Source organism: Micropterus dolomieu, linkage group LG18, assembly GCF_021292245.1.
Source record: "Micropterus dolomieu isolate WLL.071019.BEF.003 ecotype Adirondacks linkage group LG18, ASM2129224v1, whole genome shotgun sequence".
Lineage (NCBI taxonomy): Eukaryota > Metazoa > Chordata > Actinopteri > Centrarchiformes > Centrarchidae > Micropterus > Micropterus dolomieu.
This window is the reverse complement of record NC_060167.1, coordinates 27,622,986-27,646,375: the sequence shown is the minus strand read 5'-3', so window position 1 is coordinate 27,646,375 and position 23,390 is coordinate 27,622,986. Positions and strand designations below refer to the sequence as shown.

The window sequence follows — 23,390 nt, the reverse complement described above, 5'->3', positions numbered from 1 at the left end:
TGATTTAGCCAATTTATTAATGGGGACGTGTTTGTTCCCACAACAAGAGCAATGCACACTCGCACACAAACAAAGATGAATTCATCTAACAAGTCTTATTTCTCAGATTTGCTGAACTTCAAAAGTCATTCATGCCACTTGGTTGTGGTGTTTCCTGCCCTTACACGAAGACAACGCAAATTAAGCTGTAAAGCCAAGGTGTTATGCAAATGAGGTTTTAGTGTGTGAGAGCTGGTGGGCACTTCCTGCTGTTAAGATGTCCCAGGTACCCTCAGCTCTCTCCATAAAGCAGGGAGAACTGCATGGATCCAATTGCTTTTCACACTGTGTGAAGTGGCCATACCCCACAGTCCGAACCTGTTTAACAAGTCAATTGAACAGCTTTCTTCGGTCAAGTTAAAATTAATTTACAGGGCACTTCCGGCACAATTTCTTAAAACAAAAGCGCCGATTGAAGCACTTTACAAATTCATGAGGATATTCTAAATGATGGTGAGTCACTTCAGCCCCATTGATTGAGCTCCCTTTTTCTCTCTCTGCTATATCTAAGCATTGCAGATAATTTCATAATTTTCGTGCTTTACTGAAAGCTAACACTATTGATGCTAGAAACAGTAGGCCTAGTCTACACTAATTAAAAAAATAAATACTGTGCAAAGCATTTAAGGTGCATGCCTGATTCCCCCTTTAATAATTGATTATTTCATCTTGTTGGCAATATTACCTGCTGGGTCAAAGACATTTCCACTGTAAAAACAAAAGTAAACAGCTTGCCATTAGGAAGTTCCTCTTGGGGCCCCTTGTGCAGGGCCCTATACAACTAGGCTATTACCCTTGTACTGCCCAAACTGAAATGAGAACTCTCTTTATAACGCAGTACTTAGGCTAGCTGACTCTGTGGCACACAATGGAGACACAGCACCTTCTCGTTGATGGTCTTACTTCAGTGATGACGCCTTGAAGGAGCGCGTGTATTTTCGCGACACTGGTTGTCGCGCTTTTATTTTGACGCAAAAGAAAGCCCCACTTCCTGTCCAGTCGTGTCTCTCAGTATGTGACTTGCGTGGAGCTCAACCTGGGGCGGCCGGAGGGAGTGTCAGCTGGGTGTAGTGCAATCTGACGTCTACATATCGCGAATGACTTGGAGAAAAAAAAGCACTTTTGACAACAGCTCAGCAGGCGAGACTGCGGAAAAACTGTGGGACAAGTGTCTTTTGTAACTTCTTCCCGCTTCCTTCCTTCCATCCTCCCCCCACCTGCATGACTGCGTGAAGACAAAAGGTAAAACAAAAAATAAATAACTTGAATTATTCTGCTAGAGAAATGTACATTTCAACCGATAGATAAGTTCATAAAGCTGGTGTTAAGAGCAGGTGCACAATCTATATGCTATGTTTCTGTAACGTAAATATTTTGACGATATATCCTTCAAAAAGAGTCGTTCACAGGACTGAGAGTTTAGCTTGAATTAAACGTAAAGTTATCTGAGTTTCCTTTGTCCAGCTGCGGTGGACACACTGCTGGTTCAACGACTGGTAGTTCAACACTGTTGACGCGTTTATTAGTAACTTATTAACAGCCCACAATGAAACACATGTACTGACATAACGTTAATTTCACCGTTTAATGTGTGCTACAAGTCATTACGTCGCGATATTTTGGCTCTTTAAGGACCAGACTGGTCCCAAACTCAGTGTCTATAACGTTAGCTTCTCGCAGCATCACTCAAAGTAGTAAATGAATAATGCGGTGCACATGAAAGCGAAAGGCGTCAGCCTTAGGTGGGTAACATGCACTAAAAGGCAAACAAGAGATAAAGAAACTGCTGCTGCAGAATGACTTTCACTGCGCCCTGCACTCACTGAATGTGGCCTAAATAAGCAGCAGAAATAATCAATCAGCTGCAGCTTTACTTGCCAGACAGTGTTTGTTTCTTAGGAATTCAACTGTTAGGAAGAAAGAAAAAAAAAGGCACAAACAGGACACATATTTAACCCCACTGCCTGGTGTTAGGAGTCTACTCTGATCCCATTACACAATATCATGCACCCCCAGAGGTGGTGTGTGATTTAGCAATGCAGCAAAATAGATAATTACAAAACACATGCAAAAAGTATGTAAGCCCACACTTCAAATCAAAGCAGTTCATGCAAACCAGCTGTGGATTGATAACGTGAGAGTGACACAGTGAGTATTTTCCTGACACATTGAAACTCTCAGTAATAAACTATGAGGTGTGGAGTTACCGGTTTGTGCAAAAGTCCTACAGGTCAGACCAGATGACGTGCCGCACACAATGACTGTGGTATTTAGTGTAGCAAACGTAGAGACATTACTATTGTGCAAATATGGCTGTTCTTTTGTGACACACCGTTGGTGGTTATTTAGTGTTGACAAAAAAATTGCTCATGTGACAGTACACATAGAAGGTTGTTTGTTGTGTTTCAGTTCTACTGGAGATCTGGTGTGATTGTGTGAGACACATGCCTTTCTTTGGTGAGAGATACCCGAGTTCAATTCCCCACTGTGACCCATCCACTATTGTGTCCCTGAGCAAGACATTTAACCCCTAGTTGCTCCAGAGGCGTGCGACCTCTGACATGTATAGCAATTTTAAATTGCTTTGGATAAAAGCGTCAGCGAAATGAATAAATGTAAATGTGTCTTGCCTGCAGAAGGGATTGCTGACTTGTGCAGAATATGAACATGTCTCCCATCTACCTGCTCTGATTTCTGCTTTAGAAGTTTTTCATGTTGAGTGCGGTTTCAAAATAACAAAGCTGTATGGCAGCTCATGTTACTGCCACTGTCAAAATCACATATTATAATAGTGTAATATCACACTTCATGTCTATAAATGTACTTTTTAAGACTCTGCTAGTACAGTTTTTCATGTATAATACATTGTAAACTTGTGCTGCAGAGATTTGAGTAGTGTTTCTTACTCACATGACCACAGCTGTTTACTTGCTGGGTGACCTTTGTAGTGAAATTGCAGTTATCAGAGATAAGATGGCATAACTTCTCTCCACCTGTTTTACCTTTTTTCCCCCACCTGATCTTAAGTCATTAACACAGAGGAGAAAAACAGTTTATGTCAGCCTTAGAAAATGAAAAACCAGAATCTTCTTTTTCTCACGTGTGAATGTCATATATAGCTCTTTTAAGTCAAGTTTTCTACATCATCAATCGAGATGAGTCCTCAGACGCTACTTGCAAAACTACAGTTATGCCCTCGGCTCAAAAAAGGTGATAGTGTCAGGCCAGGTCTGGACTATGAAGGAGAAACTGGCAATTTAAATGCTTTGGCAACATTGTTTTAATTGAAACATTCATGCCAATAACACACTGAACTGAACTGAACCAAATGTTTTAATTTTGTAGAAACGAGCCCACTGTAAACACAGTTTTTGGCATTATTTAAAAACTAAACTGAGGAAGAAAACTAAGTAAGAAAGCAAAGATGATCCCAGCAGGAAGACTTGTCATAGTTTCAGGTGTTTATTCAGTTTGATTGATTAGTTTCTCTTTTCCTGTGTGCCTTCAAAAATCTAGACTAACCAGACTTAGGCTGTGTCTTGCTGTATGTAAACGCCTCCTCTCCTCTCTTCTTTCAGCGAATCAGTTATGGAGAGCTCCGTTAAGGGATCCCTGGCTGGTGGCACATCAAAACCCAAGCCAGCTCTGGCCCCCAAACCTCTGCTCACTCCCAAGCCCTTCTCTCTGCAGAAGAACTCCACCATTCGCTCCATCTATGCCCCAAGGGTGGTCTTTGCAGCCTCTAAGACAACAAAAGAGCAGGCTGAAAAATATGAGGCCGGAGGTGTCCCAAAACCGACTTTGACCCCCCCGGCTCAGCAACCCCCCAAACAACCCACCACCTCTGATTCCAAACCCAGCTCTGTAAGTGCTGCCGCCAAACATCAGTCAAAAACAACCAAAGACAGTAAAGCACATGGAGAGAATATTCTTGATTCTAGTGTCAGAAAGTCTGAGCCAGCCGCACAAACCGCCCCACCCAAAGAGACACCAACGGCCGAGCCAATCCAGAAAGTCAGTGCCATCCAAACAAACCACAAAGCACCCGTAGATATCGTAGCTAACCCAGAACAGAAAGACAGAAAAACTAAAGAAGATGAAACAAACAACACTTCTGTCGTCCAAAAGCTTGAAGAAACAGGAAGTGAGTTCTCCACAGCCAATCCAGCAAACAGATGGAGCGGCACCAGGAAGCGCCTGCCCGCAGAGCTCACCTCGAAGTTTGAGTCCAGTGGCCTACCTCTGCCCCCCCAGCCAAGTATAACCAGCTATACAACCAGCGCCAAAGACAACACAAACAAGCCAGAGTCCTCAGATCCAGAGCAAAGCCAGACCACAGCCGAGCCGTCAAACAGAGAGTGTGATGCAGGTGGAATGAAGGAGGATTTCGGTGAAGGAGGCAGCATAAAACGCAGAATCAGTCTTCTGTTTGACTCATCATCGAGGCCAGAGGTCATAACAAAGAGAGAGGAGCCAGAAGTGATAAATGGTACAGGAGGTGTAAAAGAGAAAATCAAAAACTGGGTCACGGAAAAGGGTCCGAAGACCGAGAAGAAGCCTCAGGTTGTGCCCCGAATGCGCTCTAAGAGGTGAGTGAGCCTCCTTTCATCTGTGCTGTTTGTGTTTGGCAACGTGTTATAGGCACGAATTAAAGGAAAAGAACATTCTCATCAAACAAGAAGTTTATTTTAAGGTTAATGGCACATATTATTATGGTTTTGCTATTATTTCCCAGGGTTCAACTTTCCATTTCAGATTTATCTCTTTGTGACGTTGTAATTTATCTTTCTAATCAACATAGTTAGTATTCCTTGGGTAAAACTGGTTCTTCATTGGTGCATAATAAACTGCACAGTGGGAAGATGAGTACAAGTGTAGAACTATAGAGGCAGTGTCACCAGCACCGTATTCTTTTCCTTTGTGTCTCCTTACGCACTGTGCTTTGTGTGGACATTAACAGGGATGTGGGAAATGAAGAATGTTGTTTGCAATATCAAGATTGTGGCCAGATGTATGTACTCAAATAACAAGGTTTAGATAAGAGTGCAAACCAGGTGACTATTTGTTTGTGTTACACACCGCATTTAAAATGACATTTTTTGAAAATGCAACAGCAAGACGTCTTTAGAAAAACAATGTCCTCACTGTTTTGAGTCAGCTGTTTTAACTAGAACTTCTTTATCGGAAAGAAATAATTATGAAAACTGTCAACAGTGTGTGTGTGTGTTTGTGTGGATTATCCAGAATAACAAAGACACTGTTTCTGGGAGGAGAAGTTGCCGTTGAATTTTTAAAATGTAAGCTTTCAGTGTTTTGAGCACCACAAATGAAATCCACCTTGTGGTTACATAGAGGCGGAAATCTGAGAGATGATATTCTCAGACCCTGGCAAGTCAAACCAAAACATATTCTTTCACAACTACAGGTAAGTGAAGGAATATGTTTTTTTGTAATTTGGATAAACCAATCCTTTAACGGAATAGTTTTGGTAAGATGGTGTCAGATGGTGTCTGTGTCTGTCGGCTGGCAACCTCACTGCGATGACAAAACACCAGGAAGTGGCAGAAGGCCAAAAAAGTAGTAGTCCCACTCCCTCCGTAAAACCACAACGCATAATTTTTACATATTTTTGTTTTGCATAGATTAAGCAAACAGAAAAGGTACAACATGTTAACAACATTACTGAGCTCTAGACATACTTATAGGTGGATTTCTTACGTTTTGGACAGAGCCATGCTGTTTTCCCGCAATTCCAGTATGTGTGTGTGCTAAGCGAAGCTAACCTGCTGCTGGCTATAGCTTCATATTTAGCACAGCAATTCTTTTTATTGTGACCTGCTGTGATCAAATGTGCCAGGATGTGTTGAAGACAGGTCAGTTCTTTTCCTTGAATTACTGTCATTTCTTCCACAGCTTTGAGCCAGCGACTGCTCCAACAGTGGAGAAAACACCCAAAAGGCCACCTGTTGAACCTCCTGCAACCGGGACATCGTCCAGTCAGGCGGTAGATCCTCCTTCAAAGGTCTCAGCTGCTGAACAACCCACAGAGACCCCAATGGAAACATGTAAAGATGCTCTTACAGGAGATACGTCATTGGAAATCTCAAGAGAGACTCCAGGAGCGCATATACAGATCAAGTCAACAGAGGGTGATGTCCCACTACACAATCACATCCCATCTATGAGCCACACTGCCACTGATAAGGAAGACGTAGCTTCGAGTGAAATTGCTCAGCATGCTCCAAAGAGGGACAATGTCAAACGGCGCTCTGTTCGCTTTGGTGTTGTGGAGAGAGATGATGGTGCTCCTCCTATCATCCTGGGCTCACCGTCTGATTCCAGCACAGAAGAAGAAGACAACGCTTCTGAGGATGAAGCTGAGGAGGCCATCTCTGTTTCAGTGCCTGTCTACAGAAGAGTTCTTCAGAAGAAGGACGATGAGGCGCAAGAGCAAGAGAAACGACTGAAACATTTGGAATTTGAAAAAAGGAGAACAGAGCAGATTGAACAGGCGAAAGTTCAGTTAGAAGAGGAGCGGAAACGAAAAGAAGAAGAAGAAGAAGAAAGGGAGAAAGAAAAGGCCAGGAAGAAAGAAGAGGAGGACAGGGAAAGCGAGAGGCTGCAGGAGGAAGAAATGGAGAGGCAGAGGAAGGAGGAATGTGAGAGAGAACGGTTGAAAGAAGAGGAGAGGGAAAGAGAAAGGCTAAGAGAAGAAGAGATGGAGAGAGAAAGACGGATGGAGTTGATGCGGCAGAGGCAGAGAGAAGAGGAAAGAGAGAGGGCGAAACAGAAAGAGGAGAGACTTAAACAAGATCTGGAGGAGAGGGAAAAAGAGAAATTAAAGAAGAAGGAGGAGGAGAGGAAAGAGGAGAGACTGAGAGAGGAAAGAGAAAGACAGAGGCTGAGAGAAGAGGAGAAGACATCGAGTCAGGGGCAGGCGGAGTGCAGAGTGGAGGGAAAACTGGGAGAAGCAGGAATGAATAAAGAGGAGCAAAAAGAGGAGGAGTGTGGAAAAAAGTGGGTGAACAAGACAGATAGGTTGAGAGGAGAAGAAGAAGAGAGGGAAAAGGAGAAAGAGTTGGAGTTGATGTGGCAGAGAAAGAAAGAGGAGGACGGGGAAAGGGCAAGACAGAAAGAGGAGAGACTCAGGCAAGAGGAGAGTGAGAAAGAAAGATTAAGAGAGGAGGCAGAGGAAAGAGAAAAGGAGAGGCAAAAGAGGCTGGAAGAGCAGCAGAAAAAAGAAGAAGAAATGGAGAGAATGAGGAAACTGGAGAAACAGAGGGAGGAGGAGAGGAGAGAAGAGGAAAGGAGGAGGCAGAAAGAACGAGAAAGAGTGGAAGAGCTTGAGAGAAAACTGCAAGAGGAAAGAAAGCGAGCCCAAGAACTGGAAGAGGAGAGACTCAGACAAGAGGAGAGGGAGAAAGAAAGATTAAGAGAGGAGGCAGAGGAAAGAGAAAAGGAGAGGCAAAAGAGGATGCAAGAGCAGCAGAAAAAAGAAGAAGAGATGGAGAGAATGAGGAAACTGGAGAAACAGAGGGAGGAGGAGAGGAGAGAAGAGGAAAGGAAGAGGCAGAAAGAACGAGAAAGAGTGGAAGAGCTTGAGAGAAAACTGCAAGAGGAAAGAAAGCGAGCCCAAGAACTGGAAGAAAAGCTGAGAATGGAGGAAGAGAGAAAAAGGGATGGGCTGACCAGTAGGGAACCAGAGAGTGTGGTGCACGAAGCAGAGCCAAATTTAATCAGCTTTGACTCTGAAGATGTGCCTCTGAAGTCAGAGTCACTATATCCCCCCCTAGCAAAAACCCATGAGTCCACAGAGAGTCAAATCGAAGTCCTTTATGACGACTTCTCCGTCAGGCCGCCTCTGATCGATGTGGATTTTGACGATTTTTCAGTCAAACCATTGAGATGGGGCTCACAGGCTAAAGTACAAATTACTCCAGTCATTCAGAGTGGGGTAGCTGACCCTGTGAAAAAAGAGGAAATGGAAGTGCTGGTGCCTGTGGATGTCAGCCGCTGGGAAAATAAAGTGCCAGAGCAGGTGAAAAAAACAGACAGCCCAGAGCCCATTTTAGCCCAGGAAAGTCCAGAGGAGGAGGAGGAGGAAAGGCCGGAGGACCAACAGCTCATCTCCATCGAGGTGGAGGAAGAGGAGATGGAGACGGAGAGGGAGGAAGAGGAGGAGACACAGGAGGATGAAGTCAAAGAAGAAACGAAACAGGTAAATACAAAAATGAAATCCTATTCGCTTAGACTGCAACTTGATTTTTATGTTGTTGTTGTTGCAAACTTACATGAAAGGGTTTAATGATACAGAGAGGGTGAGGTTAAGAACAGAGGCAGGAGCAAACATGTAAATGTGGGTATTTCACCACTGAATCATATCAGCCTGGCAACAACACACCTGTAGCAACATATTGCCATTCCTGTAGCACGAGGAAAAACATCTCGTTACACTTGTTTGAGCTTGATAAAGTTACAGCTTAAGAACTTGTTGTGGTTTTTTTTCTTGAGTAATGAAACAAACACGGCCTTAGATCTACGTCTACGTGCAATGTGTCAGTAGTCTGCCCTTTCTGACAGCGAGAGCTTGCTTCTTACAGCAACAAAGAAAATGTCAGAGTGCAGAGTGTTAAAGATGTAGAAGTGTTGACTTAAGAGGTGTGACAATAAAGACATGTGCACTCAAATGATTACCCCTGAAAATGATATGTTGGGGATGAGAAAAATTAAGACTAAATTTCTTGTCCATGTTCAATATTCATTTAGTTTTGTGCAAGGGTATTTTCAATCAATTTACTTCTAGTCCCAAATGCATTTTCTAAATCTATCAGACATCTGTAACAGTGCGTTTACAGACTACGTCTGGTGGTGCATGTATGTAGATGTGTGGTTATGGCAGCAAGAAATCTAACAGGAAGTGAGGCTACGGCTTCCTCTGCATCTGTCTCTCTTCTAGCTTAATTTTTTTCTTATCAGTGCATAAAGAGCACGTTTATTTTCAGTGTCAAAGCCTGTTTAAAAGAAAAAGAGCATTTGATGGAGGGATGGATTATTTCATGTGGGCATCTTGGATGGGTTATCTCCAGCAGCTTTGGGTGAGTCTTTGCAGATAGAAATGCTACCTGATATGTGCTAGTGCTTGTGCAGCAAATTGCAGGGCCAGTTTAGCAATCTGGGAGGGCACACCTTGTATGTTTTAGATTTATCGTAGCTGTTGTATTGCAGTAAGCTAGCCTCACCCATCACTATAGTTAGCCAGTTGAATAGTTACATTTACTAAACTAATTAAAGCAGCGAATGAATACACTACATGTTGAGTATGAAGCCTGTTTGAAAGAGAGAAGTCAGGTTTTACTTGCTTGATTCAAGGTATGTGGTTAAGTCAAGTGTAAGCAAGTGTTTGTGTAACTTATGGGTGGGCAATATGACAAAATATACCATGAGACAACACTTTTCTCATCCATCAGAGGTGTTGTCATATCTATTCCTTTCACATCTCTGTAATTGTAAAAAAACTAAATAAATAAAAATCAGTTAGGAGGACTGCTTCATAGAAAAAAATGATTTCATCAATGTGATCAAATGCTTTGATGGTGTTTAAAAGCATAGTTTGGCATTTTGGGAAATGTCACTGTCTTGCCAAGTTTTAGATGAGAAAATTGATACCACACTTACGGCTGTTATGATAAATATGAAGCTGGAGCTAGCAGTCGGTTAGCTTAGCTTAGCATAAACACTGGGAAAAAACGGGGAAACAGCTAACTGGGCTCTGGTAACTAAAAGTAACAACATCTGCTTACCAGCATCTCTAATGCTCGCTAATTAATGTGTTACATCTCATTTAGACAGGGCCAAGATAGCTGTTTCCCTGTTTCCAGTCTTTATGCTAACCATGTTGGCTGTAGCTTCATATTTTGATATTTTGTATACAGACACGAGACTGGATCAAAGCATCAAAGTGCATAAGGATATTATATAAGTCTAGATACATAAATATGACACGGCCGCTTCCAACACAAAGCTTATTCTCTGCTTCAGTTGATTCAAATTCAAAGGCCCATTGAAGGTGTTGTTCAGCTGCAGTCAACAAACCATGTCTGACTGAACCTCTGGGTGGACCCACAAATAAACGTCATCGCTGTACTGCCTTAAAGGACTGATTAGTTGGTAGTTGTCAGCTTATGTTGTCACCTTAGCAGTGTTAGCCTTGTTATAGGTAATAACAGAGTAACAGACTAAAATGAAGATTACACCCTAACAACACACCTAAACAAGCTTAAACATTTATACATTTAAAGTGCAACTAAATGAACATCTTGCAGCAGAAATTAACATTAAAAAAAATCTGAAAATTAACTTCTGAAAACTTGATTACACTTTACCATGAAAAGAGACAAGGCAAACACAAACGGTGAATGGAGCAACGAGTTGTGGTAGCTCCCAATTAGAGTACATCAGAGTGAATGAACTGCCGACAGGGCTACACCAGTCAAAACACATCGGTTCGCCACCTGTTTGAACACGCAAAACTTCAAATCAATGAAAACACTTAACTCTGCAGATGGAACTGTGTGACTGTATGTGTGCGTCTTTTGTGATGCTGCGTGTCTGTTACCTGTGTGCATGCTTTGGCAAACAAACCAACCCACAAAACCAGTGACTGGAAGGGGGCATTGTACATGTAACCTCTTAACTGCTGTAAGGCCATTGGTATTGATAGCTTTGCTATCATCCTTAGCAGTCATGGGTTGTGTGAAAAAAAACATGTTTTCACCACTGAGTGGTGCTGCTGCTCTTAAAAAGTGCACTTCCTTATTCTGCACCACAGAAACCAAGAAGTTTATCTCATGTAGAGCACCTTACACGGCTATAATATGGCCACTACAAGACTAAGAGGTACAGTTAGTATAGTTTATTAAATACTCTGAAAGAAAATCTCCACAGCAAAGCCACTGGTGTGTGGCAGAGAAAAGTGTTTTATTTTTACCGAGCGGAATGAGAAAAATGTTTACTGGGAAAACACAAGCTGTGCAGCCAAGCGTGCAGCACCGTGACTAAAAGATAGACAGACAGATGGGTGGATAGATGTGTAGTGAGAAGAGGCCAGGTGCTATGTGGTCATTATGTCCTCATTTGGATCTGGTCAACAGGGCAGCGTGTCAGAATGTCCATACATGGTGCCCCTCTTTGTCTGTCTCTCTACTCAGCCTCTCTACCCAGTTTTGAGAGAGCCCGTCACCCCCTTACACACACACACACTTTCTGGCACACATAAGACACACACAAAAGAGGAAGGGCTAAACCTCGGACGACAAAGTTCACATGTCCACTGTCCTGTCTTTCAGTCATCTAGTCCTGTCCCTGTTGTTCTCTTTCTCTCAACTTTCCAGTTTTCTGCAGTTCCCTCTGCCCTCTCTTCTCACAAAGACCTGGTTTATTCAGCAACCTGCATTTACCTACGGGAAGAGAGCAGAGGAGGGAGGTACGGAAAGCACCTTGGCCCAGCCTGCTGCACCTTCCTTCCCTCAGGATTTTCCACATCCGAGCACAGACCTCCGCTTTGTTTTGACGTTCTCTGAAATCACTCAGGTCTAAAGGAGATAAAAGGGCTGATCTACCTCTCTGTACCTGGCTTTGGATGTTTGAAGTGGCAAATATTTCCCACGCTGCTTTTGCTTTTTTTCTTTTCTTTTTTTCTGAATTGAAAATGGAGTCGCGATGTCAACTGGGACATAGGTACGCAAGCAGTCAGGCTTGACTGTGGCAGAACAAGTTTCAACAAAAGAGAGACAGAGGGTAACACATGAACAGGGGTAATCGTCAAAATTGTTTGTGTGCAGGACGAAAAACTACTTTGCTTTTTTTTTTTACTTCCTAAGTTGAGGCAAAGGGGACTTTCTGATAGAGACTTCTGTCACTGTCTTTTAAATGGATGATTATGTGATCTTTCTTCGGGACGCTGCTGTTTAGAATGTCACATTCTTTACAGTGAGTGCTGCAGAGGAATAGTGTTGTCACAGTGCAAACACATGCACTTCTTTGCTGACAGCAAATAATAGACTGTTACAGGAAGTTTGTGTGACGTGAACCATAAAAATATGGAGAGAGAGGCCGTATCCCGTTCAAATCAAAGATGGACCATATCTTGTTTTGTATGACGTAATTTTTACAAAAGACAATTTATGTTTTCTTTGCCTTCTGCTTGCTAAAAAAGACAACTGAAAGCCGGGTCACGGACCCAGCTTTCTGACTCACCCGCAAAACCCCTCCGTCTCTGACGAAGCTGAACCTCAGTTTCTTTGGTGACCCAGTTCCCATGGTGACCCTAGTGCCTGGATGACCAGCTGTGTGAGCTTTTTCAACCATGCAGTACTTGGGAGGGAAACTGTCCTCCGCCCAGCTTCAGGTGGCGGGCTGGGTGGGCAGTGTGCGGCGCTCCTTGCAAGGGGCTCTGGAGCTGGTGATGGGCAACTCAGAGGAGAAGCAGGAGGAGGAAGAAGAGGAGGAAGAGGAGGAAGAAAGAGGTGGAGAAGGAAGGTTTCAGAGAGCCATGTCACCACTGCGCAGCTTCGCCAGACGTAGCAGGCGATCTCTGCGACGCTTCTCCGTCAGAAGTCGGAAGACTCTGCAGAGGAGAGCCACTGAAACCTGCTCTGTAAGAGCTGATATATGTTCTGTTCTTATCAGATCCAGGTCAAGTCTTATGAATAGAATTGCTTATGGTTTGGCTAGCTCAAGGGTTTAGGTGCTTTTCACAATTTGCGCCAAACCTCCCAAGTAACTCAGTCCTTTCCCACACCCGTCTGTTAATAGATAACCATGCAAATGTAAAGAGGGCGTGCAGCAGGCAGTGGCAGTCTGTTTCAGGAAGGACACAGTTATCTGATTAAGTTGTCCAAATGTAGGCTTTTATCAGTGTCCATGGATGCCCTTTCCCTCTGTCTCTGTGGTGTGTGTCAGAGATAAAGCAGAGGACTATAACAAAGTGTGACACAGTTAGACAAGCGTTATCCAAGTATGGGTATGCCCTCTGCATCTGTGTCTGCCTTTAAGAAATATACTGCTCAAAACAGCATGATAGCAGATACATATGTCTGATTTTTTTATTTTAAGCCCTTGCTGTATATCTCATAATCACATACTCTGGCAACGGCAATACAAGAGGCTGTTTTTGAGACATATCCATGCTGAATTATGTCTTTCTATTTTTAAGTGTTTACTGTGGCTGCTCCCTGCATGTGGGTTTGAACGTGTGTGTGTGTATGTATATATGTGGAACCTGCAGGCTGTTTCCACTTTTAATTTGATGATCCATCACTTTTCTTTATTAGAAGTGATGTTTCTTTTGACAGTCTTCGTCCTCTGTTCTGGATTAGATTCTCGCTTAGTTGCTCTTGTGGCATCGGCTGTAATCCTCTCCACTACACCATAAACATGCTATCTTACACATTCCATTGACCGTGACAAAAATGTGATGGTAAACTATAATAAAGCCGACTCCTTCTTGACTTGCATGTCCTTTTGAAGAATCTATTTCTCGTGTGTGTACTTATTTAGGTGGTTGTTGTTATGTTTATAGTTTTACAATAGTTCTACATGTCCAGTTATCACTTGTAGAATAAGGAATCCACCAGTAGAGTTTCCATAGAGTGTACGTACATCTGAATCTGTTTATACATCTTTTAGCTCTTTGTTTTGGCTTTACAATCCTCAACTTTACTGTTTTGGTTCAGTCTCACCCTAATCATTGCTATTTCCAGCCACAGCTGGCAGATGTTTTTAGCAAAAAAGGCTCTGATAAACCCTCTATATGCTACCTGTCCAGCACCAAATGGCAGACATATGTCAACTAGCTGGCAGTTTAACTGCCAAATCATTCCCTCTGGATTTGGTGGAGGCCAAAACAGAGCTAAAATGGGAGTAAATAAAGGATTTACATTGGTAAGGTTGCCAGAAACACAACACCAAATGCTTTCTAATGTTGCTATGTACCTGCTAGACATTTTTCTGTATCAACTTTATAAGGTGTTAATATGTGTTCATGTGTTGTGTTTAAAACTTCTTCTGCTGCCCCCGATTGGTCAAAAATCTATTCTTCTGCTTTAATGCACAAAATTTTCATTCCAAGGTATTTGAGTGAAGTCGGAAATTTCTTTATTTAATCATTGCATTTCTGAAACTTGAGAAAAGTTGATTGCCTGTTTCATTTCAAATGTAAGATACACTTGCCCATTGTCTCACTGTACCACTGCCAAAGAGGAAATATTTAGAAACTGAATTAAGTTTCTCTTTGAATTCACTAGAAACTTTTTGGAGTAGTATGAAAGGGAGCCATTAGCCATACATGCACTCACGAAATCTGTCAACATTAAAAACTTTGTGAGCTGCAGCGGCTACTTCCGTAATAAAGGTAGGACAGATTCAGGATAAAAGCATGGTGGTGGTGGCCACTGTAGACTGTGAGAACCAAACACAGTCTATGGTTGTAGGAAAATCACCAGAAGCCTGTTCATTCCATGCTGTGACGTTGCCAGATAACAGGCATTGTGCAAATGAAGGCGCTCCGTGAGTCCTGAGTAATAAAGAGACTTGCTAAGGAAAAGAGACATTGGAGGGCAGGGGTGTAAACTCGAGTGTTGTTCTGTATCCAGGTGACAATATCAGACAACACAAGATTGGGATGTGCCCCTTGGCAAAATGTGAAGTGAGCATAAAGGAATGTTTGTGAGGAAGTGTGCACTAGTTGCTTTTGTGTGCATGTGTGTGCGCACACTAAGCATTCCAGCATGTGGGCGTGACAGCATGAAAGTGCTTGGTGTGTCTGTGTGTAGGCATATAGGTGTGTAAGCCAGTGCGCGTGCGTGCATACACATATACGCTGTTTATTGAGGACAGCCCAGCCTCTGTGACCGGCTCATTAAAAGATGCATGCTTGGCTGGTCCGTATTCCTCTCTTCCTCTGTAGTTAGTGATCTTGGCTCAGCACACTGTTCATTTTCTCCCTGCCTCAGCTCCACAATGTGATGTTCCAATGTGCAAATTTAGAGAACAAAAGAATATTTACACCATTTGATTTTATATGATAAAGCAGGCAATCCAGCAGAGAGGTAGGCAGAGTAGTATTGAGAGTTATCTGCACATGCTTAACATTAAATTAGTAGAGTTCAGCAAAATATATCCCAGAATGCTTCCTTGATGTTTTCTCTGGTTCTGTTGTATAATGTTTTCTTTCTCATTTCCCAATTTAATTTAATGTCTGTCTTTCTGTCTCCCAGGCACAGGTTAACAGTTATTGCACAAACGATGAAAACAAAGACACTGTTGCCTTGATTGACGACGAGCCAGGCCAGCAGAATGAGGCCTGTGAACGGACATCTGGAAGTGACAGGTAGGAAAGCGTGGTTTCATTTCCCTCATCTACCCTGATGGAGACAGACACGAATGGATTCACATTGAGGTGATTTGATTCAAACTGAGCACAACTGCAAATAGAAGCCCTATAGCTGTCAGTCATTGTAGTCTTAAAGTAAGTCACCCAAAGGTACAGTTTGGAGGGCCAAGTTTAGCTCTGGTTTCTTAGTATGATTAGCGGAGCATGTAGTGAAGTTTGTGATTTGGACTAATAAAGACATTTTTGTTTTTTAAACATAAATCCTGTGACAGCATTATCTCTGTACTTTCAAGTATTTTCAAGAGTTGAGCCTCCTGAGCCCCCTTGTGGTTAATAGAGCACTACACAGAAACTCAGAAGAGTGGAGTTTTGTGAAATTGGTCTAAAGTTACTCCTAAACTTGAACTGAAGGCATTTTAAACAATACCCATTTTAAATAGCTTTCTTTCTCTTCAGTCCAAAGCCCGTCCCTGACCAAGTTCCTGAAGGCTCCTCTGAAGACCTTGATACCACTGACCTTCACTGGGAGGAAGAAATTGCTCCATTCCCTGAGGTTGGTGATTCTTTCTTTCTAATCCCTCCTTTGTGAATGGTGACAGCTGACGTCTGTATCATCAGCTACAAGACATGTTTGGTTGTTGCTTTGCAGAACTTCCTGGTAAAATATGCACTTCTGTCTACATTGTTGTAGTGTGATGGTCTGTTAACACACCTGTGAATACAGTGTATTCAGTTCTGTGTGTTTGTGTGTGTGTGCACAGAGCTCCACCCCTCTCCTCGACACCAGCGCACAGAAACTAAAGGCAGATCTGGGTAAGAGGCGAATTCGGACGCGTCCATCGCGTTCCTTTCGTGCAGGTCTGTGTCCAACGGAAAGCCCGGACTGGAGGACCCATGACTCCACAGGTAATTACTGCATGTTATGCAATATTATCTAATCTACATGGATGACTGGAGATAGAAAAAAATCTAAATAAACAAGCAACGTCTCCATCAAATACATCCGCGCCAGGCAAAAAGCATGGGGGGAATGATGATTCACTGACTGATCTGTTAACTCAGTGTTTTTAGATAAAACGGAGGCATCTACAAAGCAAAGGGAGTCAGACTCTGAGGAGGAGCAGCCTAAACCGAAGATAGTCTGTTCTCCGCCTCCCACCACTCAGAGAGTCCCCATGTTCCCAGGTTTGAGCCCTGCAGCCTTGATTGTAAGTTCTGTCCAAGTTCAAGGAGAACATGTTTTCCCGCTTTGATGATGTATAACATAATACAAATGAGTGTCATTTGAAATGAGTAAAGTGTATTTTACTTGTTCCCTAAGGCTCAGTTAAAAAGGAGAACAGGTGGAGGAGGAGCTGGTGGAGGAGAGGAAATGGAAGAAGACAAGGCAAGACGAGAGGAGGAAAGTCAAAAGGAGGAAGTGGCACCATCTCCCACCCAGCTGCCCCGCTCTCCTCGCGCCCCCGCTCATCTTGCTGGGGCTGCACTAGTGCTGCCACCCTTAGGCGGCACGGATGGAGGGTAAGAAAAAAGCATATTTTAAATATTATAATTATTAGCAAAATTATAAAAAATAAAGGTAGTATGTAATTTTAATAAGACACTCCTCTGAACTGTGATTCTTTGTGTCATTCAGTGCCGTTTCCTCTCCCGCTTGGCTGAAAGAACTGAAGTCTAAGAAGCGTCTGAGTCAGTATGACAGCGAGACTTAGCCTGACACAGGTGAGTGATATAATTATAATAACATTGTATTTGTATGTATAGCACTTTTCGATAACAAAGTGCTTTGCAACATTTAATGTAAACATATAAAAATAGGCATCACACAGTTACATGGACGAGGTGATAATCATACCAAGACAGATTCTGCTACATAATAAAATATACATTTAAAAACTTAAAATCATAACTTCTTGCTATGCAGAGTTGTTCTTGCTATATAAAATGAGAGTTCTGTTGTTGGATACCTGTATACCTGTGGTTATTGTAGGCTTTCTTTCTCTTGTTCGTGCAGTATCAGTATGTTTTTACATTTTAGAATCGGGAAAACACATCAGTCAAAGGTTCCACTCACACGTTTTGCATTTTTGTAGCACCTAAAACGTTTTCATGTACCAACATACCTCTTTTTTCTTTATTATTTCTCATTTCAATAGAATTCTGAGTTTTTTAGTTTTGAGGCATTATTTAAGAGGACTAATTTCGCTTGTGAGTCATAATGCAAGACAGCTGAAAAGGTTTGCAATAATAGAAAGTGAATAGTTCAAAATGTCCAGCAGTGCTGTCGGGAACAGTTGTGTTATTTAATGCAGACTGTGACCAAACTGACGGCAGAGACAAAAACAGGAAGTGGGCCACATCTCTGCAATGCTTTCTCTTATTATTATCAAAACTGTGAAGTGGGTAGACATCCTGTACCTGAATGCAGTTTCCGATGCTTGATGCTCTTTTACTTGGCTGTGGAATTGCTGCTTATAGCTATATATTGCTGTTTATAGTATATAGTACAAGTGTAAAGGACACATCGATGTAAGAACATTATGGGTTTCAGCACCACTTGGGCCACCCATGCTATAAATGAATGCCCTCATGGTAGTGTAGAGTACTTACAGATAAACCCATCCAACAAATGATATGTGATAAATGTTGAATATATTACATAAAGTCAATGTCTTCTGAATTCTGGGATTTGGAAACGTCTTTCTGAACTTTTCTTTCTTTCGTACCCTTTAGAAGACACTGTGCCGTTGCTGTTCAGCAAGAATCGATCCATCCAGCTGCTGCAGCTGAGAGACACCTTGCCATGATTACTCCATTTTACACTTTGAGTGCCTTATTTTGGACCTTTACTGAGATATTCAGGAGAGGAAATCTGGCTTCTGCTGAACATAGAGGCCATCAAGAACTTGTCCATCTTGTAAATGGAATATGGTGCCAAGGATATGTGCCAAGACTGATGTGTTAATGCCAACTACATGTTTAATCTACTGTTGTACAGCAGCTCAATGGATACCACAATGTAATTTAGAGCAAATCCATGGACTGTCTTATGTTGACAAGTGTAAGTCCATCATATACTGACAGGGAATGATGACACTTCAGGGTATCTACCTACCTACACACACACACACACACACACACACACACACACACACACACATACACATAAATGTACAGAAAACACTGAATATAAATAATCGATTGCACCGTGTGTATTTAGTTTGAATTGTACAAAAGGCCTTTTATATTACCTTTCCAATGACAGATCATCCCAAGTAAGCCTTTAAGCACTTTAAGAAAAAGTAGAAGAAATCACCATCCATTTAGTACATCTAAGCAATAAAATAATCAGGAACCTACCTGTAGTAACATGATCATCAGGAATTTTTCTTTTTGTTACGCCGTGAGTGTCTGTCTTCTCTTTAAAGTAAGGTTAAAGATGCACTTCCTGGTTTTATTAAAACTCCCAATAGCTGGTCAGAACATCAAGAGTGAGCTGGGAGGAAATTCTGGATGTGCCATATCAGAATCAGGAAGTGGTGTTTTGCAAGATCTTAAACCCAGAAAAATGCATTAATCTGCTGTAGATTTTTGTATGTGCCTTTTTAATGTTAAATAATTACTGTCATCAATGCTGTAATCATCTATGATCAACATACTGCATGATATGAGGAAATTGAGGGAATTTTATTAAAACTTTTTCTATGAACTGTAATCAAGTGTGTTTTTCATTGGAAATCGCTCTCCATTGTGCAAAAGGTAGTGGAGCATGACAAAGCATATGCCCGCAGGTCAACTTTAAGACACAGCTTGTTCATACGTATTTATAACATAGTCTCAATTATGTCCTATAAGCATCAACATTGGATGCAGATTTTTGGATGCTGGGTGAAGAGAAAGGTAAAGAAACAGGTAGAAGACAGGAAACTGGAGAGCAAGATAGCTGGGTGGGGCAATACTGCTGAGTGAGACTGATCTCTGTTCATTCTCTTGGCAGGCAGTCAGTGCGTGTGCCCACTATAGGATCATGGTCAGGGGTGGCAGCATGGGCAGAGCTGGGCACGGTTTGCCAGTGTGCCAGGGACAGAGGGGCAAGCCTATTGAGAAGCAGTGTGATGGACACAATGGGTGCGACAGACTTGCTGCATCAACAGGCTTTTTGCTGCTGTGGTCAGAAATAAACCATAAATACCCCCACCGGCCTCCACCAACCGCTCGCCAGGCCTCCACACCCACACTCACCCTCACACTGAGACAGACAGAAAAAAAGAGAAAAGAAAGAGGAAAGACGGAGAGCGTGGCTTGTACGTGGTGCAGTGAAGCACAAGCCATCCAGGTAAAAAAGAATGAAGATCGTCCCTCCCTCTGACAGGCCTTTCTTTTTTTCTCTCTCCCTGTCCCCTCTTCTCTCTGCATCCAGATGCTTGCTTCTTAAACAGCATGTTGTGTGTGCCCTATTAATGTTTTATTCTTACATATACAACTGACACCGCTGGGCAAGTGTGCAAATGTCTTGCTGATAGACATGTGAACAACTAAATTTAGAGCAGAGACATTTTGGTCCTAACTGTGACGATACTTTACACTAAGCTTAATAATGTTTCTGTTTGTGCAGAAAACACAATTTTATTCTATGAACTGAACAACCTAAGAGTAAAAATCTATCTAATGCTGCCACTTATAGCACTTAACTATGTAACTGCTGTGCTTTGAAGTGGGAAAATGACCGAACAGCAAGGAACCCCAGACCAGTTGCCTGCAGAGAAGGGCCAAGGAGGGGCTGGAGCCACATATAAGGTACCTTAGAACTTTGTTGGTGACTTCACACATTATATACACAAATGCATGTTTGTGAAATTATAATGACACAGAAATACCATAGATTAGGACTTTGGGGGCTATCACACATCGTCCAACTCTCCACCTGTCTTGTAGTTGGCGGTTTTTGAGTTCGAGAACTTCCGTGGAAAGAAGGTGGAGTTGTCTGGTGAATGTAAAGACGTGCTGGAGAAGACACAGAGAGTTGGCTCAATCATTGTGGAGTCAGGACCGTGAGTAAACTTTGTTTCCCTTTTTCAAGTCTCATTGATTTTCACAGCATTTGCATCCTGTTTTCTCTTTGTTTCCCTTACGAAAGATTAATGTTATATGTAATGCATTTTCCCCATATGGTCAGATGGGTGGGGTTTGAGCGCCCAGGTTTTGCAGGAGAACAGTTTGTGCTGGAGAAAGGAGAGTATCCTCGGTGGAGCACCTGGACCAACTGCCAGAATAGCTACAGCCTGAGCTCATTCAGGCCTCTCAGAGTGGTCAGTATTGTCAGTTTAATATTAGCAGATTTAGTTTCCTGAAAGTCATGTTCAAACCAGTTGTTTTTCTCTCCAGGACAGCGCAGATCATAAACTGCACCTGTTTGAGAATGCAGGTTTTGAGGGTAGAAAGATGGAGATCGTTGATGATGACGTCCCCAGCCTGTGGGCATATGGTTTCCAGGACCGTGTGGCCAGTGCCAAGGCCATCAATGGAACGTAAGCTGTGACCATGTTATAGAAGATGCAGTTGTTTTGTTTTTAGGGATAATAAGCCTGTTATACCCTACTGTTTCTCTTCCCTCTAAAGGTGGGTGGGATATATGTATCCAGGCTACAGAGGGCGCCAGTATGTGTTTGAGCATGGAGATTTCAAGCACTGGAATGATTGGGGAGCCACTGCACCTCAGATCCAGTCCGTCCGACGTGTGCTAGACATGCAGTGGCACAAGAAAGGGTGCTATATTCCCCCGGCCCCGACCCCTGCCCCTGCTCCTGCCCCTACACCTCCTAATCCCAACCCCAACCCCACCCCTAACCCCAAACCCGATCCTAGCCCTACTCCCAACCCCAAATCCCAAACTCAACCCCAACCTTAACACCACACGTCCAGCACCTCCTACACCAACTGGGGCAGGCTAAAGGCAGCTGGCCCGTCCCCAGTCTCTCCACTGCGCCTCCTGGTAGTCTACAATATCTTACCATGCAATTTTGGAAAACTGGAACTGACAATAACAGAAACATGTAAATCTGCTGGAAATAAAGGTTTTGGCCCTGATTTTGGTTTCCTGCAAATTATTGCATGTTCTTTATTTCTGCGTAAAGGAATACCAGGGAGGTGTTTTATGGAGAGCATTGTAATGCTTGCATGATTGAGGTTAATAAGGAGCGATAGCGATCATTTAGACTGGGAAACAATATTAAAAATATTGGGGCAATTATGATATGGTTAAAGGGGCACACAGTATTGGGGTGGGGAGAGATGCTGAATCTTATGGTTCATTTTATAAAAAGCGAGAGCCTCTCCAGTCTAATTTCCCCTAAATATGAATTAGATCAGATTATGTTGTAGTCTGATGTGTAGGATAGAGAAATTGGGAAAAAATGCCAAAGGAATTGATCACAAGTATCCCACGGCTCCCACATCATTGGGGTTGTAAGATCAGCACCTTGGACAGGGATCGTGATGCACATTGTGCAGAAGGTTGCAAAAGACCACCTGTAACACAGGAGGGTGCTAGGCTATAAACCGTAGGCCAATCCTCTGATAGTCTTCAACCTTTATCACAACTCAGTTGGTTTTGACATCAGTGAAGTTTTCAGCTCATCGTAGCTTAATGGTGCAGAAGTCACTGGCCAGATTGCAGATAAAGTGGGGCTGTATCATTTTGAAAATCTCCAACTATTTGAAAACCAGCTCTTTTTTCCCCAAGTGTGTTAGATGTCACAAGGTGGAATAGTTTTATATTAGTGTGTGTGTGTGTGCACATTTTAGGATACATCACATTTAAAATGGATTTGCTTTAAAGCACTGACTGGGGACATTTCCCACATAGCATCATCAGACACGGGACACTTCAGTTTTGCACATTTCCTTTCACCAAATTTGAATATATTCTGAACAATCTACACTGTTAATCGTTTTAAGCTGGTTCAATTTACTAACTTACTAACATACTTAATAACTAATGTAAGTTCCCATGCTGCCTTAAAAATGTGAGTTAACGAAACTAATGTTGAATAATTTGATTCAAGTTTTCTTGTAAGTCATGAAAAAGTAAAACCAACTGAATTAACAGAACCTGAGAAAACAGTTCAATACACTTGAGATGTTAATAGATTGAAGAGTCTTCCTGAAAAAGTACGCCACTGTCTGCTGGGAAACTAGAGAGTGTGCTTTTGACCTGGGTCTAAACTTTAACACTGTTTGATAAGTAAATGAAGTAGTATATGTCAATGTTATATTTTATTTTGATATTGCTCTAGTGGCACTTGGTCATTTTGCAATGGTGAGCCACCATGACTTAAACTCATGTCACCACATTGTTAGTAGCCATCCTTGTAGGCTGCTTCAATAAGACACAACTTGCACTGCATCATCAGTGTCCCTTTTGTGACATTTTTAATTAAATCTGCCAATCCTCAAATAGGCAACATTTTATTGTTTTTATTGTACAAATCTTTATACTTTTATTATTTTGTTAATTTATTATCATTATTATTAAAAACATATATATATATCAAAGTGTTAACCTTACTCAATTTTAATAATTAATCAGTTGAATAATCTATTAAAAAATGTTAGGAAAGTACCTAATATTTTTAGACTGTCATAGTTGTTACATTTAGTTACCTACCAGTACCTTACCAGTGTACTCCAAGAGCCACTATTAATATACCATGAAGCTGCTTTACGAAACCATTCAGTATGACAAAAATTCATTATTTATGCATTAAAACCTTGCTAAATGCCGTTACAGCATAACAAATATCAGTTGAAAAAAAATAAAAGTATTTTAAAACACACACATACAGACAATAATAATAATAATCTTTATTTGTAGAGCACTTTTCAAAAACAAGTTACAAAGTGCTTTAACAAGTGTAAAGACAATAATACCCAAGAGAAAATAATACAAAAACAATACAAG

At 42.0% G+C, this 23,390-nt stretch overlaps 1 protein-coding gene and 1 pseudogene across 3 annotated transcripts; both read left to right on the top strand.

Moving 5' to 3' along the window:
* Positions 1 to 1,161: 1,161 nt before the first annotated feature.
* Positions 1,162 to 18,804, top strand: tnks1bp1 (tankyrase 1 binding protein 1). Of its 3 annotated transcripts, none has more exons than XM_046075150.1 (10): positions 1,162 to 1,281; positions 3,618 to 4,628; positions 5,953 to 8,257; positions 15,315 to 15,427; positions 15,887 to 15,983; positions 16,192 to 16,336; positions 16,502 to 16,638; positions 16,752 to 16,951; positions 17,067 to 17,152; positions 18,164 to 18,804. In XM_046075150.1, the coding sequence occupies exons 2-9, from the start codon at positions 3,628 to 3,630 to the stop codon at positions 17,140 to 17,142; spliced, it is 4,074 nt and encodes a 1,357-aa protein (XP_045931106.1). In that variant the 5' UTR covers positions 1,162 to 1,281; positions 3,618 to 3,627; the 3' UTR covers positions 17,143 to 17,152; positions 18,164 to 18,804. The 3 variants fall into 3 exon arrangements, with proteins under 3 accessions (XP_045931106.1, XP_045931104.1, XP_045931105.1); XM_046075148.1 differs by having other exon boundaries at positions 16,493 to 16,638; XM_046075149.1 differs by having other exon boundaries at positions 16,493 to 16,638; positions 18,157 to 18,804.
* Positions 18,805 to 19,457: 653 nt separating this feature from the next.
* On the top strand, positions 19,458 to 21,517 carry LOC123986916 (annotated as a pseudogene).
* The last annotated feature ends 1,873 nt before the right edge of the window (positions 21,518 to 23,390 follow it).

Bases quoted from the DNA above. Each gene is read 5' to 3' on its own strand.
- tnks1bp1 (XM_046075148.1), top strand. From the start codon at position 3,628: ATGGAGAGCTCCGTTAAGGGATCCCTGGCTGGTGGCACATCAAAACCC. The intron at 16,337-16,492 runs GTAATTACTGCA...CTGTTAACTCAG, and splicing joins GAGGACCCATGACTCCACAG to TGTTTTTAGATAAAACGGAG. The intron at 16,639-16,751 runs GTAAGTTCTGTC...TTGTTCCCTAAG, and splicing joins TGAGCCCTGCAGCCTTGATT to GCTCAGTTAAAAAGGAGAAC.